The sequence below is a fragment of the Mirounga angustirostris genome, unplaced genomic scaffold (assembly GCF_029215605.1).
Source record: "Mirounga angustirostris isolate CCGP_5_RB_7025 unplaced genomic scaffold, mMirAng1.0.hap1 SCAF_10, whole genome shotgun sequence".
Classification (NCBI taxonomy): Eukaryota; Metazoa; Chordata; class Mammalia; order Carnivora; family Phocidae; genus Mirounga; species Mirounga angustirostris.
In genome coordinates, this window is record NW_026991718.1 from 35,413,066 (window position 1) to 35,429,205 (window position 16,140).

The 16,140-nt window shown below is 42.2% G+C and overlaps 1 protein-coding gene across 1 annotated transcript in view; it reads left to right on the top strand.

The window, feature by feature from the left end:
* The window catches only part of ACOXL (acyl-CoA oxidase like), a 349,740-nt gene that overhangs the window by 91,472 nt on the left and 242,128 nt on the right, over window positions 1–16,140 (top strand). Inside the window, exon 10 of the mRNA XM_064572203.1 lies at window positions 15,344–15,378. Coding sequence (XP_064428273.1) covers window positions 15,344–15,378 — 35 coding nt within the window. The remainder of the gene's footprint in view (window positions 1–15,343; window positions 15,379–16,140) is intronic.

Consider the following 16,140-nt stretch of genomic DNA (forward strand, 5'->3'; position numbering starts at 1 on the left):
CCACTCCCCCTGCTTGTGTTCCCTCTGTTGCTGTGTCTCTCTCTGTCAAATAAATAAATAAAATCTTTAAAAAAAAATTTATATTGATCTATCGTCAAGCTCACTGACTCTTTGGGCATTTCCTTTCTGCTATTAAACCTATTCATAAGCCTGTTTTATTTTCAGATATTGTGTTATTCCATACCAAAATTTTCATTTGTTTCTTGTTTTTGTCTTCTGTTTCTCTGCTGAGATTTCTTATATTTTCATTAATTACAGCATATTTTTCTTGACCTCATAGTGTATGGTTATAGAGTTGACCCTTGAACAACATGGGTTGAATGGTACAGATCTACTTATACATGGATTTTAAAAAAATGCAATATAGTACTATAAATGTATTTTCTCTTCCTTATGATTTTCTTAACATTTTCTTTTCTCTAGCTTACTTTTTTTTTAAAGATTTTATTTATTTATTAGAGAGAGAGAGAGCACGAGCACAAGCAGGGGGAGCATCAGGCAGAGGGAGAGGGAGAAGCAGACTCCCCGCTGAGCGGGAAGCCTGATGAGGGGCTGCATCCCAGGACCCTGGGATCTTGACCTGAGCCGAAGGCAGACGTTTAACTGACTGAACCACCCAGGCACCTTCTAGCTTACTTTATTGTAAGAATACAATATATAATACATATGACATACAAAATATGTGTTAATTGACTATTTATGTTACTGGTAAAGCTTTCAGTCAACAGTAATCTATTAGCAGTTAAGTCTTTGCGGAGTCAAAAGTTCTATGTGGATTTTCAACTGCACAGGGGGCTAGTGTCCCTAATCCCTGCGTTATTCAAGGATCAACTATAATATTTTCTTGAAAGCCCTCATCTGATAATTTCAACATCTGTATCATTTTAGGGTAGGCATTTATTGATAGTCACATTTTCCTCATTCCTTTGGATTATATCCTGGACATTGTGAATATTATGTTCTGGGGACTCTGAGTTATGTTATTTTCTTCTGAAGAAAGTTGGTGGTTTATTTTAGCAATTAACCTGGTTAGACTCAAGGCCTAACTTTGGGCTTTGTCTTCTCTTCAGTGGGTTTGTCTCAGTTTAATTCTTTAAGCCTTTGCTACACTGCTTTGTCCCTCTAATGCATGCTCGTTTAGTGGTCAGCCTGAGATTCATCCAGAGTTCATGCACAGAATCAGGGGATCACCTTCTTCTACTCCTGCCTCTCTGGCATTCCTCCTCATACTCTTATGACAACAGTTGCATTTACTTATTTTCCTAGGTTTTCTAGCCAGAAAGACAACAGGTTTTCTCTCAGTTTTAGCCACCCATGCTTTACTACTCCTCACGCATAGCCTGCTTTCAGGGAAAAAAAAAACAGGAAAAAAAATTTGGGAAATTCACCCTGTGCCAGTTGTTACTCTGTAATCTGTCTGTTTGTTTTTACTCTCCAGAATTCTCAGTAGTTGTTTTTTTTTATATTTTGCCTAAAGCTTATAGCTGTGATCTGTGGGAGGGTCGATCTGGAGAGGGCTTACTCTGCCGTATTAGAAGTGAATTTCTGCCTGCTTTTTTCACCTAACATTATTTCTTGGAGATCTTTCCAAGTGAGCATAGGACAACTTCCTCAATCTTTTTAATAGTGCTTAGTAGTCCACTCTAACCAGACCCCTCCTGGTGGGTATTTATGTTGTTTCCAAAGTTTCGCTTTTAGAGACAATACTGCATCAAATGTCCTTGTACTCCTGTACATTGCTCTGAGGTCCCGGTGGAGAAATGTCTTGGGCCCTCAGCTAAGGTTTTTCTTGGAATCTTGAAAAACTTCATTTCCTTGGTAGCAGCATGATTTCTGTTTTCTTCTATGGTTGACTGAAGCCCAGGTCATATTTCTGGCCATATCCAGTGTCAGGAAGATGGGGAGGAGAGGAGAGATAATGAGGAATACCAAGTATTCCAGAAGTCTTAGAGATTGTTCTACAGCACTCAGCTGAGAGGAGTTAGGGAAGTCTGATGGAAAAGGACAGTGACAGCCCTAGCCCATCCCCACAAAACTGGGTGTTTTAGTTAATTTACCATTTCTGAATCGGTTATTTATTAACAAAGGATAAAACGCGTCTTTGGAAAAAATATTGCACATTAAAGCAAGTTTTCTCTCTTTGACTCTTTCTCTTCCCAATTCCTCTTAGGCAAAGGCCAAGATGAATCTTTTAGAAGCATCACAGAGTCTGTCCCTACCTCGTTCAGCATCTCTTGATTGTCTCCAGGATCACGTTCTCAATGTCTAGCATTGTACGCAAGACCCCCCATACTCCAGTCCCAAATATCCCCAGGCATTCAATCACCTTGTAGCTGTGTGACCTTAGGCAAAGAACATACTCTCTGAATCTTCCTCTCCCCATCCAAAAATGGGAGCAGTCATGCTTTCTTCTCAGAGTTGTTGATAGGCTTAGCTTTCTGTAGCACTTGGCCGCATATTTGACTTGTGGAAAGTGCTCAGCGGATGCCACCCAGAGGTGTAGTAGTATTGCCCAAACTTCCTGTCTGACTCAAATTCCTTACTGCTAAGCTATTGCTGATGCTGAGGTCCCCCCATGATGCCCTCCCCTGTTCTCCATAGCTATCCGAATCCTGCCAACCCCTTGAGACCCAGCTCAAGTCCCAACTCCTTTGTAAAAGTTTCTTGATCAATCTCTCTCACAGCAAGCTCACCCCCCTATGAACTCCTGGAGTCTGGCACTTCACACAGTGGGTAGTGTAGCTATTTTCTTGGTTTATGTTGTGCTACTGAGCTCAGGGACAATGCCATGTACCTCTTTATGCCCTCCTCAGTGTCTTGTACACAATGGGCTTTTTATAAACATTGATGATGGGTTTGGAACCCTGTATTTCACATGCATTAAATGGGCAGTTTCCACACATAGAGAAACATAATACAACTTTGTCATTGGTGGCCATTGAACCAAAACAATGCAATGGTCATGCTGGTGTTACAAACATGTCAGATTAAAGTTTGAAGACATCCAAATAGTCCTCTGAGTTTTGGGGATGTTGTTTTGCTTTTTTCTCTCTTGACTTTTTAAAAATAGCAATTAGGATCTTTGGTGTACAGTTCATCCTCTAATCTTTACTTAGGTTCTCAGAAAAATAACCCAGTTGAGTGCCGTATACAGACATGTCTCCCTCACCACGGTGAAGATGCAGAATGTTCTTGGCTGCTGTGTGGCTGTAGCAGAACATGGAGGCCACTGGATTGGCAGTTCTGTTGACTGTCCAAGTCAGGGGGGAAAATACAGACTTGATGTGAGTTAGAAACACAGACAGCTGCATAAACACATTAAAGAAAAGAAAGGAAACAAATACAAAACCCATACTTGGGTTTTGTAACTCCTTGAGCTCCTGCTGTGCATCTGGTACTGGAGTAGGCATGGGATGGAAGATAAATACCCACTCTCCAAGAGCTTGCAGGATGATGGGGAGATCTGTATACAGACAGTAGCACTTGCATGTGCCATGTAGAAGTAGCCAGATGAGGAACTGATAAAAGCCAGAGTGGAGCATAGAAGCCACGTAGGCGTCATGATATCTGAGGGAATATGTAAGATGAATGGGAGTTTTCAAAGGTGAATGAGGAGAGAAGAGTATTGAGGGAGATGGGAGGGGTTTGAAAGGAAGTGAAACAGTACACTGTGTTTGAGAGTCTAGCATGATTTGATATCCTGGGTAGGAATGAAAGAGAGGGAATGGTTGAAAAGGGGGCAAAGGGGCAGGTGAGGTAACCTTCGGGTCTTGGCTTTATCACATGGCCACTGGGAGTCCCACATGGGTCTTCCACATACAGTGGTGTGATCAGCTCTGATTTTTCATCCGAAGAAAGGCAACCCCATGAAAAACTCTTGCTGTATTTCCTGTGAGGAAAAGTAACATTCTCAAGGAGGTGGCAATGGGGCTAATGGGAGGGGGCAGGGCTTAGAGCAACTCATCTGGAGAGTTTTGTTTTGTTTTTTTTTTCCATCTGGAGATATTGACTGGGGCCAAAGTGTGGTTGGGTGAGTGAATTGAAGATGAGAGGGAGTCACATGTTTTACTTTTTTATGTGGTTGTAACCTCAGTGTTGAAATGCTTATTGCTTATGTTCTGCCTTTTTTGTATTACATCCTGAGCTTGTGTCCCTTGTTGCTATGTGTTTTTCTTAACTGTAAGTTTTAGTAGCAGCAAAATATTGAGTTTAAGTGTTGTATTGACTTAATTATTCTTGTAATTATTAATAATATTTACATTATTTCAATTTTTTTTTACTTTTGTATATAGGACTATAGTGTTCATCCTTGGATTTTCTCTTTTCTATTATTTCCTTAGGGACAATCTGAAGGTATTAATAGTGTAATGACTCCTTGATACATTTTGTCAAGTTGTTTTCCAAATGGGCTATGCCAACAGGTGTGAATGTGCTCCTTCCACTCTGGCATTTGTTATTACCAGACTGTTTTTTTCTCGATCTAATTCCTGTAACTATCAACAATGACTAATAGATACTGAATGCTCATTTTGTGCTAACACTGTGGAGTGCTTTGAGTGCATCTTCTGATACAGCCTTCTCAATAAGGCTGGGAGGGAGTAAAATTGATATCCTCTGGTTAGAGCAAGGAAACTGAGGCATGGAGAGATTGAGTCATTTACCCAAGATCATATGGTTCAGAAATGCTGGAGCTGTGGTTGGAATTCAGGTAGGGTCTTTGGGGAGACCTTACCATGGGTAATCACCAACTTGTCTCACTGTTTAAATTTCCGTTTTGGGGGTTCCTGATGAGGTTGAATATTTTTCCATATGTTTGATATTTGTTATATTATTTAGTGACTTTCCCTTTTATGTCCGTCAGAGTTTTTTACTTACTAAGCTCTTCACACTCCACCTCCATCCCAATATGGAGTGCCAGTGCAATACAGTCTATGTAGCACCCACTTCAAGTGCTGGGTTTGTGTTTTTGGGTCTTTGTTGGGTCAAGGTGACAGTTAGCACTGGTCTCACACTTCACTGATAGCCATGGGATGTGCTGGTCTCCCCTTAGCTGTGTCACTTGGACTTCCCAAGGAGGGAAGTTCGTTCTTTCTCTTCAGAGGAAGAGAGGACACCCTAGAGACTTGTCCTGGACATACTGAGAAAACTCAGAATGTTTCTTCTGTTTCCTGATGAGGCAATGATGGGTTATAGCAATGTCTATAAACTAGTGAAGGTGTTTTGCTCTTGTGTCTTCTGCTCCATTTCTTCTCTATGACCACATGATCACACTTCAGCAGGGCTCTCTTTGTCTGGTTGTGTCCTTCCGTGAACCTGGTCTGAGGCAGGGGAAGAAGAAGAAAGATGTCTTTATCCCATTCTGCTAGGTGTGTGTGTGCAGGCACATTAGTCACTGCTTTTCTCACATCCATCATTTTAGACAAATTCACTTCTCTGAAGTTACCACTTTTAGATTAAACTGACTTAAAAATTCAAATCATGACATGGAACCTTTATGAGAATTTGTTTGGGGTGGGGGTGATGGGCTTATTTCCAAGAGATTATAACCTTGTTCTTTTCCTTCCTTGCTTCCTTGCTTCCTTCCTTCCTTCTTCCCTTCCCTTCCCTTTTTCTTTCTTTCTTTCTTTCTTTCTTTCTTTCTTTCTTTCTTTCTTTCTTTCTTTCTTTCTTTCTTTCTTTCTTCTTTCCTTCCTTCTTCCTTCCTTCCTTCCTTCCTTCCTTCCTTCCTTCCTTCCTTCCTTCCTTCCTTCCTTCTTTCCTTCCTTCTTTCTTTCGAGAGGGGGAGAGGGAGAAGGGCAGAGAGAAAATCTCAGGCAGACTCCATGCCCAGTGTGGATCCTGATGCAGGGCTCAATCTCACAACCCTGAGATCATGACTTGAGCCAAAATCAGGAGTTGGATGCTTAACAGAATGAGCCACCCAGGCACCCCTCTTTTACCTCATTTTTTGAGTTTTTGTTTTGAATTTTTGTCCTTTTTCTCCAGTGTGAATATGAGTGGAGATGGAACAGAGTTTCATAATATCTCCCGGTCAAGGCATTCATGTTTTAGACTGACAAAGACAGCATCTTAAGATAAAAATGGCATTCGGGTATGCAAAAATGTATGTGGTTCATAGCATTTTGCAATGTGATTTTTCCCCGTTTTTTTCTTTTTTAGATATTTTTTGAAACTCACCATTCACTACCATCTTATATTAAAACATTCAAATTACACACTAAACAAGAGTATAAAAGAGTGAAGGTCCTTTTCTACCCTACCACTTCCCACGCAATAATTTGGTAGTCTTCCAGACTTCTTTCCTTATAATTATATAAATAATCATCTAATATCAACATACAATATCCTAATATCCTGCAACATACAAGATAAACATTCAAAGATCGGTTGCATTTCTATATATTAACAATAAATATGTGAACACTGAAAAAAACAATACCATTTACAATTGCTTTAAAAAAAGAAATGCTTAGGAGTAAATCTAACAAAACATATATAGAAATTATATGGCATTTATCTTACAGAAATCAAAACTTATATTCATGCAAATTCCTGCACACAAGTGTCTGTAGCAGCTTTATTTATAATAGCCCCGAAATGCAAATAACCCATATGTCCTTCAACAGATTCATAGACTATGGTATATCCATGCCATGGAATACTACTTAGCAATCAAAAGGAGTGAGCTATTGGTGCATGTAACCACTTGGATGAATCTTCACAGAATTATGCTGAATGAAAAGATCTACTCCCAAAGGGTTACATACTGTATGATTTCCATTCTTGAAATGAAAAATTACAGGAATGGAGAACAGATTGATGATTGCCAGGGGCTAAACAGTGAGTGATTGTGGGAGTGAAGTGGGTGCATTTATAAGGGCAATACAAGAGAGCCTTATGGTGACAGAAATGTTCTGTAACTGGACTGTATTGATGTCAATATACGCATTGTGATATTGTAGCATAGTTATGTGAGATGTTACCATTGGAGAAAACTGGGCAAAGGATACACGGGAACTCTCTATACTATTTCTTTATTTTTTTTTTAAGATTTTATTTATTTATTTGACAGAGGGAGACACAGCAAGAGAGGGAACACAAGCAGGGGGAATGGGAGAGGGAGAAGCAGACTCCCTGCTGAGCAGGGAGCCCGACGCGGGGCTTGATCCCAGGACCCTGGGATCATGACCTGAGCCAAAGGCAGACGCTTAACAACTGAGCCACCCAGGCTCCCCTATACTATTTCTTTATATAATTTCTAATACTTGTATATGACTCTACAGTTATCTCATACTAAAAAGTTTAATTTAAAAATATATTGTTTCTTCAATAATGCACCTACCATACTGTTTTTAATAGCTGCTGACATATTTCGTGGAATGCCTTGTTTTAGCCCATATCCTGTAAGCCTGGGCAGAGGAATTTTTGTTTGTCTGTTTATGTGTTTTGTGTAATTTTTTTTTTTTTTTTTTTGGTAAAGATTAGAGGAGAAAGTAGTAAAAACTGGAAGGAGGAAAGTGTTTTTCTTTCTTTGAAACAAGCTTCTTAAAACTATTTTTGTATTTTACATTAAAAAGAGATATCCTTTCCTGGGAGTTTTACTGTTGACCCTGATGGGGGCTTGGCGGCGGGGGGGGGGGGGGGGGGGGTTGGGGGTCAGAGTGGGTCTGCAAGCTGTGGTCGGGTCTCTAAGCTGCTGTGACAGGCTATGAACAGCCTTTCATTTTCTTGTATTTAACAGCCCCAAATCCACCTTAGAAATGCCCTCAAATGTTTTTGTTATTGTCTGCATTTGAGGGCATCACCTATTTTTTCCCTTTTGTACATTTCCTTTTCTTTTCTTCAGCCTCCTCCTCCTCTCCTGGCTGACTCTTTGACTTAGTAATCAAGTTTTCACTTAAATAGTATTTGCCACTGAACGTTCCAAGTATTTGCCACTGAAAGTGATATAGGCTGCACCCAGAATCCAAGTCCATTGTCATGCTGATTTCTTTCACACTGAAGTTAGGTTTTCTAGGACAAGAGGGTGTGGTTTATGATGTTATCGAATACCCAACCGTTCCTATCAAGAGAAGCAAAGAAACCCAAATCCACAATTATTTTGTTTGAAACCCAAAACCTAAAAAAATGCGTTCATGAGCAAACTGTAAGCATCAGAAGAACTACCTGGAGTGAATTCAGTAGTTCATGAAGCTATTTGGCAGCCCTGTTTGTCCAGCTCTGGGTACCAGGCACACAAAGATGAACGAGGCCCTGCTGCACACTCACAATGCAGTGACATAGACATGGCCACTAATTACAATGACAAAGACAACAGCCAGCCTCCTGAAGCCCTTACCATTGTCAGGCCCTGAGAGCTTCCTCCCCTGTGTCTCCTGGGGGCTACAGTTACTATCACCTCTGCAGAGGAGGGCACTGAGGGTAGAGAGAAGGGGACTCCTCCACCTGCCAGAGCCCCACAGCTCACGGGGCTCAGTCCCTGGAAAATGCCTAGCAGAATGGGTCCGCGGTTCTATAACTGTGGGACAGCAACTCAAGGTTAACAAATGTTTTCATTTCGGGTAAATTGGGGGCCAACGCAAGTCCTTGTGAAAACCCATCTACTTGTTTTTTAAGCAAGATGTTTGGTCCAAAAAGATAGTGTCTGGCTCAGGTTCTTGGGGACAGCAGTGAGGAACAGCACCATCATTGGTCTTACCTTTTTAGTCACTTGGGGCCTAAGAGTCTTAAAAACAACCTGTTTTCTTAGTTTGGTTAAACAACCGCTGCCTACATTTCAATGTTCGTTCAATGTTAATTTCCATTGATTTAGCAACTTATCTTTTACATCAGGTTTTGAAAGTTTCAGATCTGAATTGCTAGGTTTCTGACAAATCTGAAAAGATCCTACACATTATGCATATCCCTTTTTTTCCCTAAACGTTAGTATGTCTTTTTCTTGATTTTTTTGAGGTGTTTTTTTTTTTAATTTTAAGGGACCAAGGAAGGATAACATCACAAAATAAACTCAGTAATGAAAAATATGTTGCTGTTTTTCTTCCTCCTGCCTTTCTTGCTGTTCTCTCCCTCTTTCGAGAGGAATGGCAAAAGCGAGGGGAGGGCTGCAGCCTGTTGAGGCTCACCCTTGGTCTCCAGGAAGCTGGCCATGTCCTTACAGGTCGGCAGCAAACAGTGGGTCTCAGCAGGGTGCACACACCCCTCCCTGGTGAGTGGGTGATCACCCAGGAGCATCAGGAGGTCTCATTTCCCAAAACATAACCTCAGGCCTATGCATGAGCCTGCCTGAACTCACAGTGATGACAATCCCTGAAGCTGAGTGTAGGACACTGAAAGGACATTAAGAGCATGTAAAGTGAAATTAGCTTTACTATGTGCTATAACATCATCATCACCATCACAGCAGGTAATAAGAGTCATCTATGCCAAGCATATTGCTATGTTCTTTCCATATATCATCTCATTCAGTGCTTCTAAACCTACCCCTGGAGGAATGGCTAAAACACCCCAGAGTTTCTGATTCAGTAGAATTGGGACTGAAGAATTTGCATTTCTCACAAGTTTCTGGGAGACGAGGATCCTTGCTGGTCCTCATCTCTGAGGTCTAAGTTAATCCGTCCAAAACAACCCCATTTTACAATGAGGAAAAGGCAAGAAAAATCAGGGAACTTGACCACAAAGCTCATTGCTACTGACCATAAGCATCTGTTCAGCACAGTTTATTTTTCAGAGGAAGTAGCAAGTGCCTAAGAAAGCCCTAGATAGATGCCAAGGCTAAGGACTAGCGAATTGTGGCAGGGGTTTTAGAGTCAGGCATGGGAGGCCAGGAGGATCCAGGGTGATGCCTGTGGAAAGAGCAGTCCTGGAGGGTGCTTGTGTGGGGAACAAGGGGGTCCTGGTTATCATCAGGAGAGAACAGTCTGGAAAGATAGCCAGGGAAGGGGTTAAGGAACCATTTGGTGGATTACTTTCTCCCTGTGCGGGCTTCCTGGTGTCAGCACACCATGGCTCTGTTTGTGTGGGATTCTGTCCACACCATGCCTCTTCTTCTCCCCTTCAGGCTCCTTTTCCACATTTCCCATAAAAGGGGAAGGAATAGTTGAAAACTGAAGGAGGAAAAGAAACAACAAACTTTTCTTTTTGAGTTCATTTTGTGATGGACCTTTTGGACCCATGAAACTTAAAAAGAAGCAAACTAAAGAAAAAACTTCACATAATTATAGGAAAGGGAAAGAAGACTCATGAATAACATGAAAGCTTTTTCTAGATTTGTCACAAACTAATTCAGATTTGAAGATTGGAGAACGCAAGGAGAGGCTTGGCAGTATGGAAAGGTGTAAAGTGAGGCTGCAGACTGGGGGCCCCCTGCCAAATTCCACTGATATATTTTGGTTGGCTCACATTATTTGAAAAATACTCAAATCCGTTTAAAACATGGGAGTTTTCATACTAAAGCCCTTGGTTTCCAGATTTTCCAGAGGAAAAGGGAGTGCTAGCATCAGAGCTGTGGCTGGTTGGTAGCTGACCCTGTGAAAGGACATGGCTCTTGGTCGTAGCCCCTGCCAGCATATCACCCCAGTCTAGAAGGTTCTGGATCCAGACTTGGAGCACCACCACTCACCAACTGGGCCACTTTGGGGCTGGCATTTAATGGACTCTTCCTCCTCACCTGCCCCCGGCTGCCTCGTGAGTGTGACAGCACATCATAAACACGCAGCACAGTGGACCTTTAAGGAGGGGCTGGTTCCCAACAACGCAGGCACCCTTGGTCAAGTGGGCGTTAGGAAGAGACGCTTAGTGGCAGCCTGTGGACAGGGAAGGGAACCCATGTAAGGGAAGTGCCCTAAGACAGTGTCACCCATTTCTTTCCTTAAAAAAAATTTTTTTTAAGGTGTTTTAAAAATGTGTTTTCTAAAATTATTATGATTATTTTACAAGATCCATGCAGTCTACGTGGTGCTTTATAAGGCGTATCCGGCTACAGCTGGTGCACTTTGGGGGGTTTTATGGCAAATTATTCTCAGATTACTCTTTAATGCAGCAAGGTCTGCCTGTTGTCTGAGCTCCCTGGGTCATACGAAAAACCCTCAGACTTGATACAAAACAGCTGCCTCAGTCAGCTGTTCCAGAAAAGGAGCATCTTTAGGCCGAAGCAGCAGGAAAAAGGTTTTTGTAGCTGGTGGAGATTTTGAAAAATGTTAAATTACTCTTTCCTTGCCATTAAAATGTGATTTAATTTTGTTATTAACAAATTGTGTAAATCTGAAAAGAAGGACTCTGAGTGGGGGTTTGTGAAGTGCATTCTGGCACTACTTACAGTATGTCCTGGGGGGTTGTTCTCCAGGGAGGGCAGCAGCCCAAAACTCCAGCTGACCTCCGTGTCCCCGGGCCTCAGCCCTGGCAGGGCTGGGGTCAGGGGGCCAACCCCTAGGCCTCCCTCCTCTCTCTCCTCTGGGTTCCTGCTGAGACCAGCAACAAAAGGGTCAATTGTCTGAGGCCTCCCTTTGTCTCAGGGGGCTCTGTGGGCCTCTCTGAATGCCAAAGCATCTCTGTGCATGTGGGTCAGTGCATGTGTGCATGTCTGTATGAATGTGTGTATGTGCCTATGTGCTGGTGCACGCAGATGTCTGCATCTGAGTACTGTGTGAGCATGTGCATGCGTGTGTGCATATATGAACACATGCTTGTTGGGGCATGTGCACACACGAAGGGTGTACATGTGCATGCATATGTGTGAGTGTGGATATGCATGCATGCAAAAGTATGTGTGCACACGTGGGTAAGTTGCGTCTCAGTGCGCACATATGTATACATCTGTGTGCACGTGCATGTGTAAATTGGTTATGAAGTGTGTGCAGGTGCATGGTTGCATGCATGTCTGTGCAGACACAGGCAGGAGTGAGACTTGTTTAAAGCATGTCCGAGTTGCTGATGCTTCTTAGCAAGGGCGAGGGCTCAGAGAGGCCTGACTAGCTAGGTTCCTAATGCCAGAGCAGAAGATTATCTCTGGCCCATCTCTTAGCAGATGACACAGTTGCCGTTGTCTTATATCTGCTATGGTACAGAAGCCTCAGAGAGTTTTCTACCTTCCCTGGCTTCTCTGGGGTTGGAGAGTATGCAGGAAGAGGAGGAAGAGACATAAAGAGTCTCCTTGCTCATGTTCCAACCTGGGCCTTCAAAGCAAGGCCCACGAGCCCTTTTCTACGTTCCAGCATCTTGTCAGGGCTGCCTAATTAGATCCAGTGCATTCCGTGTGGAGTTTAAGCTCTGTTTCCAGAATGAGTGCACAGTGCCCTGTTCCCATCCACCACATGAGTCTGTTCCCATGTAGCTCCGGGCCCTTTGCATGGGTTTGGATCATCTTGTTCCCTGGCATGTCGTTACCTGGCCTGTTCACACAGAGGCCCGTGGGATGCTGTGGCGGGCCTGTGGATTCCCTGATTCGCACTTTCTTCCTTCACAAAGATAGCCTTTTTAAAATGACAATAAAACATATTGGATTCAGAAGCCAGGAAAAGGCAAATACAAGTGCTTAACTGAAATCCATCTCTGTGAAGGATTTATCACCCCACCTCTTTCAACCGGCACAGCTACCACCGAAAAACTTCCTCTGCTTTTTTCTTATTTTTGTCCCTCCCACGCCCATTTTCTCTCCCTACTCTAGCAAAGGCGTATCTTTCAACTGTGGAAAAGCCACCAATTAAGCAGTATTCTAAAGCTTATCAAAATATTCGGTTGGTAAAATTATCTTATAATTAGCCTCACTGGAAGCCAGAACTTTTTAACTCCAGGAAATGTAAAGTTACGTGGCACGTGAACTCGTAAATTGCTCATCCTGACCTTTTGGCTGCAGTTTCTGTTTTTATTTCCTTCCCTAAATAATTTCCTCCTTGTTCTTTAAATTCTTGATTGTCCCTGAGGCATCTTCCTTTTCCATTTGCTTAAATCTCAAAAAGATGTACTCCTGGTTCAGCTGACAGATAATTGAATATATTCAGGTGAGTGTGATATGAAATCACCTTGATGTTATGAATTTCATGCCTTCACTTCTAGATAATCTTTTTGTAAAATTAAGCCTATCTTCCCTGAGTCCCGGCTCACTGATATCGGTTCTGCATTTGGGGTATGCATGGTGGTAACACACCGCCAAATTATTCTGGAGCTAAGCTGTTCGAACAGTGGCTGGGGGATTCTGCAGTGTGTTAAGCTGGACCGAAGTGTTGGGCTTTCTTTCTTTTAAAAAAAAAGTGTAATTGAAATATAGTTGACATGTAACATTATATTCATCCCAATGATTTTACTTCTCCTAACTCTCCCTCCCCATGCCTCTTCGTCACCCCCTCCACCCTCCCACTGCCCAGGGAGACTGCACCCACCCCCACCACCACTGGGGCTGACATCAGGGGAACTGCCAGTGATGTGTTTGGGGATGTGAAGGTTCAACTTAGGAGGACTTGGGCCCAGATGATGCTTGGATTTTTAACTGCTGTGAGTTCCTTAAACTAGTAGTGCCATAGTTCAGCCACAAGTGGGTTGATGAGACTTTCATAGGCATGGTTGAGGCTGATCATCATTTTTACATGATGAAATACTTCCTAAGTTCCAAGAACTAACTTAAAAATTAAATTGGAAAATGAAGGGCTGCCTGGGTGGCTCAGTGAGATAAGCATCCAACTCTTGATTTCTGCTCAGGTCATGATCTCAGGGTCATGGGATCAAGCCCTGTGTTGGACTCTGTGCTCAGTGGGGAGTCTACTTGGGATTCTCTCTCCTTCTCCCTCTGTTCCTCGCCCCCCCCCCCCCACTAACTCTCGCTCTCTCTCTGTCTCTCTCTCTTAAAATAAGTAAATAAATAAAATCTTTAAAAAAATTTTTGGGAAATGGAAACATTTTCATAAATGAGGTATTGCCCATATATAATGGTAGTAGTGGTAGTTACTATTTATAGTTTTTCCGTTCCATAGGCAGTATGCACACACGTGTGCATGCACACACAGGTATAAACACAAAAATAGAAAAATTGCTTAATGCTTACATGAGAAAATAATTATTTGCCCATTATATAGTTGTAAACACTGTGGCTCTGAGAGTTTAAATAACTTGATGCCCATATAGTTAGCAGTTGAACTCGTGTGGCCTGACTCTTCTGGAATTTGCTACTGACCTTGCACGAACTAGCTGAGGTCCATGCCGTATGACTCGACCCCCACTTATGCTTGAGAGGTTTCCATGACACCCCCACAGAGTAAAAAGGAAATCACGGTGTCCCCTTGGCCTCCACTTGTCACTGTGTCCAGCAATGGTATACACTTTCTCTTGATGTCACCCATGTACGGCAGGCTCGGTCTCTTTGCTGTCCTCAGAGGCGTAATTTGCTGACCTTGAGCTTATGGAATCAGTGTGAAGATTGTGCAGATCCTCCTGGCAAGACTGGCTCAGGTGGTCAGTCCCCCATGGCCTGGTCTCGACTCGGCTCTCCTGGGGCAGGGGGGTAGGGAAAGAACTCCTCCCAGGACCCGGGTCCGACAAACCTCAGAATCAGCCACACACGGAATCCCGTCCTTTCACGGCTGTGTCTCAGAGCTGGAAGAGCCCTGTTTTGCTCATACAAACAGAGAGTAGAATGCTGGTTGCCAGGGGCTGGGGGTGGGGGGAAATGGGGAGGTGTTGGTCAGAGGGTATAAACTTTGAGTTGTAAGAGGAATGAGCTCTGGAAATTTAATGCACAGTGTGGTGGCTATAGTTAACGATACTGTATTGTATACTTAAAATTTGCTAAGAGAGTAGATCTTAAGTGGTCTCACCGAAAAAAGAAAAAAAAGGTAACTATGTGACGTGATGGATGTGTTAATTAATGTGATAATGTATGGTAATAATTTCACACTGTATATGTATATCAAATCATCACATTGTATACATTAAATATATACAATTTATTTGTTAATTATACCCCAATAAAAAATAAATTAAATTTAAAAAAATTTAAGAAAAAAGAAAAAAAGAAAAAATGCAAAATAAAATAAAATAAAATAAAAAGCTCTGTTATGGAAGGTCTTCCAGATGAGAGACACCCATCTAACTTGAGAAACACATGAAATATTTTAGGTGTCTCTAAGACCCTTTCTTTTTTTTTTTTTTTTAAGACCCTTTCAAAATATGGCTGTCCTTTAAGAACTATGTTGAAACTAAAGATCTGTCATTAAAAGGTGTTATTTATGAAACATAAGCAGTAGGAGATTTTAGGAAATGTTTAAAAAATAATGGACCATAATAAGTTAATTTTCTTGTGAACTCAGCATACTCTTAATATTATTTAATATGTATTTTCCCCTCTTTTTAATTACAGCTTGGGTTGACGATAGCCATTCGCTACAGCCACAGGTAAAGTTAATTTTTTTTTTTTCTCTTAAGGGATAACCTTACTGGTTTATAGCTTTTGGTTTGCTTAAGTCTGTGGGTTTTTTGAGCTTAATTTTGGTGGCTGCTCTACCCATGGTATCAGTTCACAGCAATTAGAATTGTTCTAGTTGCTTGACTGGTGGAGATTACTGGCTATTTGGAGGAATAGGGTTTCTACGTAAAAGTGGTGGTAGGTAGTACATTTCTTTTAAAACAAAAAATGTACTGCTGTAGGGCAGGGACACAAGTGATTTCTGGGGAATATATTCCATCTAAGGATAAGAACAGAAATCTGGGCTGTCCTGCGTGAGAGGCGGAGGCCAGACAAACAGAAAGCTGGGTGAAGGCTTGTTAGTGAAGCCCCTGGCCCCTCCATGGGGCCCCCCCTCTTGTCTTACAGTCATCTGAGGATGGCTAAATGCTCCATTTTTTGTCTTGCTTCATGATTTCTGCCTTTTCCCCGAGTGCACCATGTTTATGAAGAACGTTGGTTTCTTGTACTAATATTCATTAAAATGTATTACAATGTTGAATTAGTTAAAGATCCAGTCTCCATGGAGGGGCACCAAGCAATGTCCCCCCTGTCTTTACACAAACAGCTCACAGCCTCCCCAAGTGCCACCCGCCGGTCAGCTTGGGACATCTGGCCAGCTCTCCACAAACAAACTGTAGTTACCTCAAAGGTTGCCTCCTAAAAATGCTTATAACAGGTTGTATGTACTCGTTTACATTCAGCTCTGACTT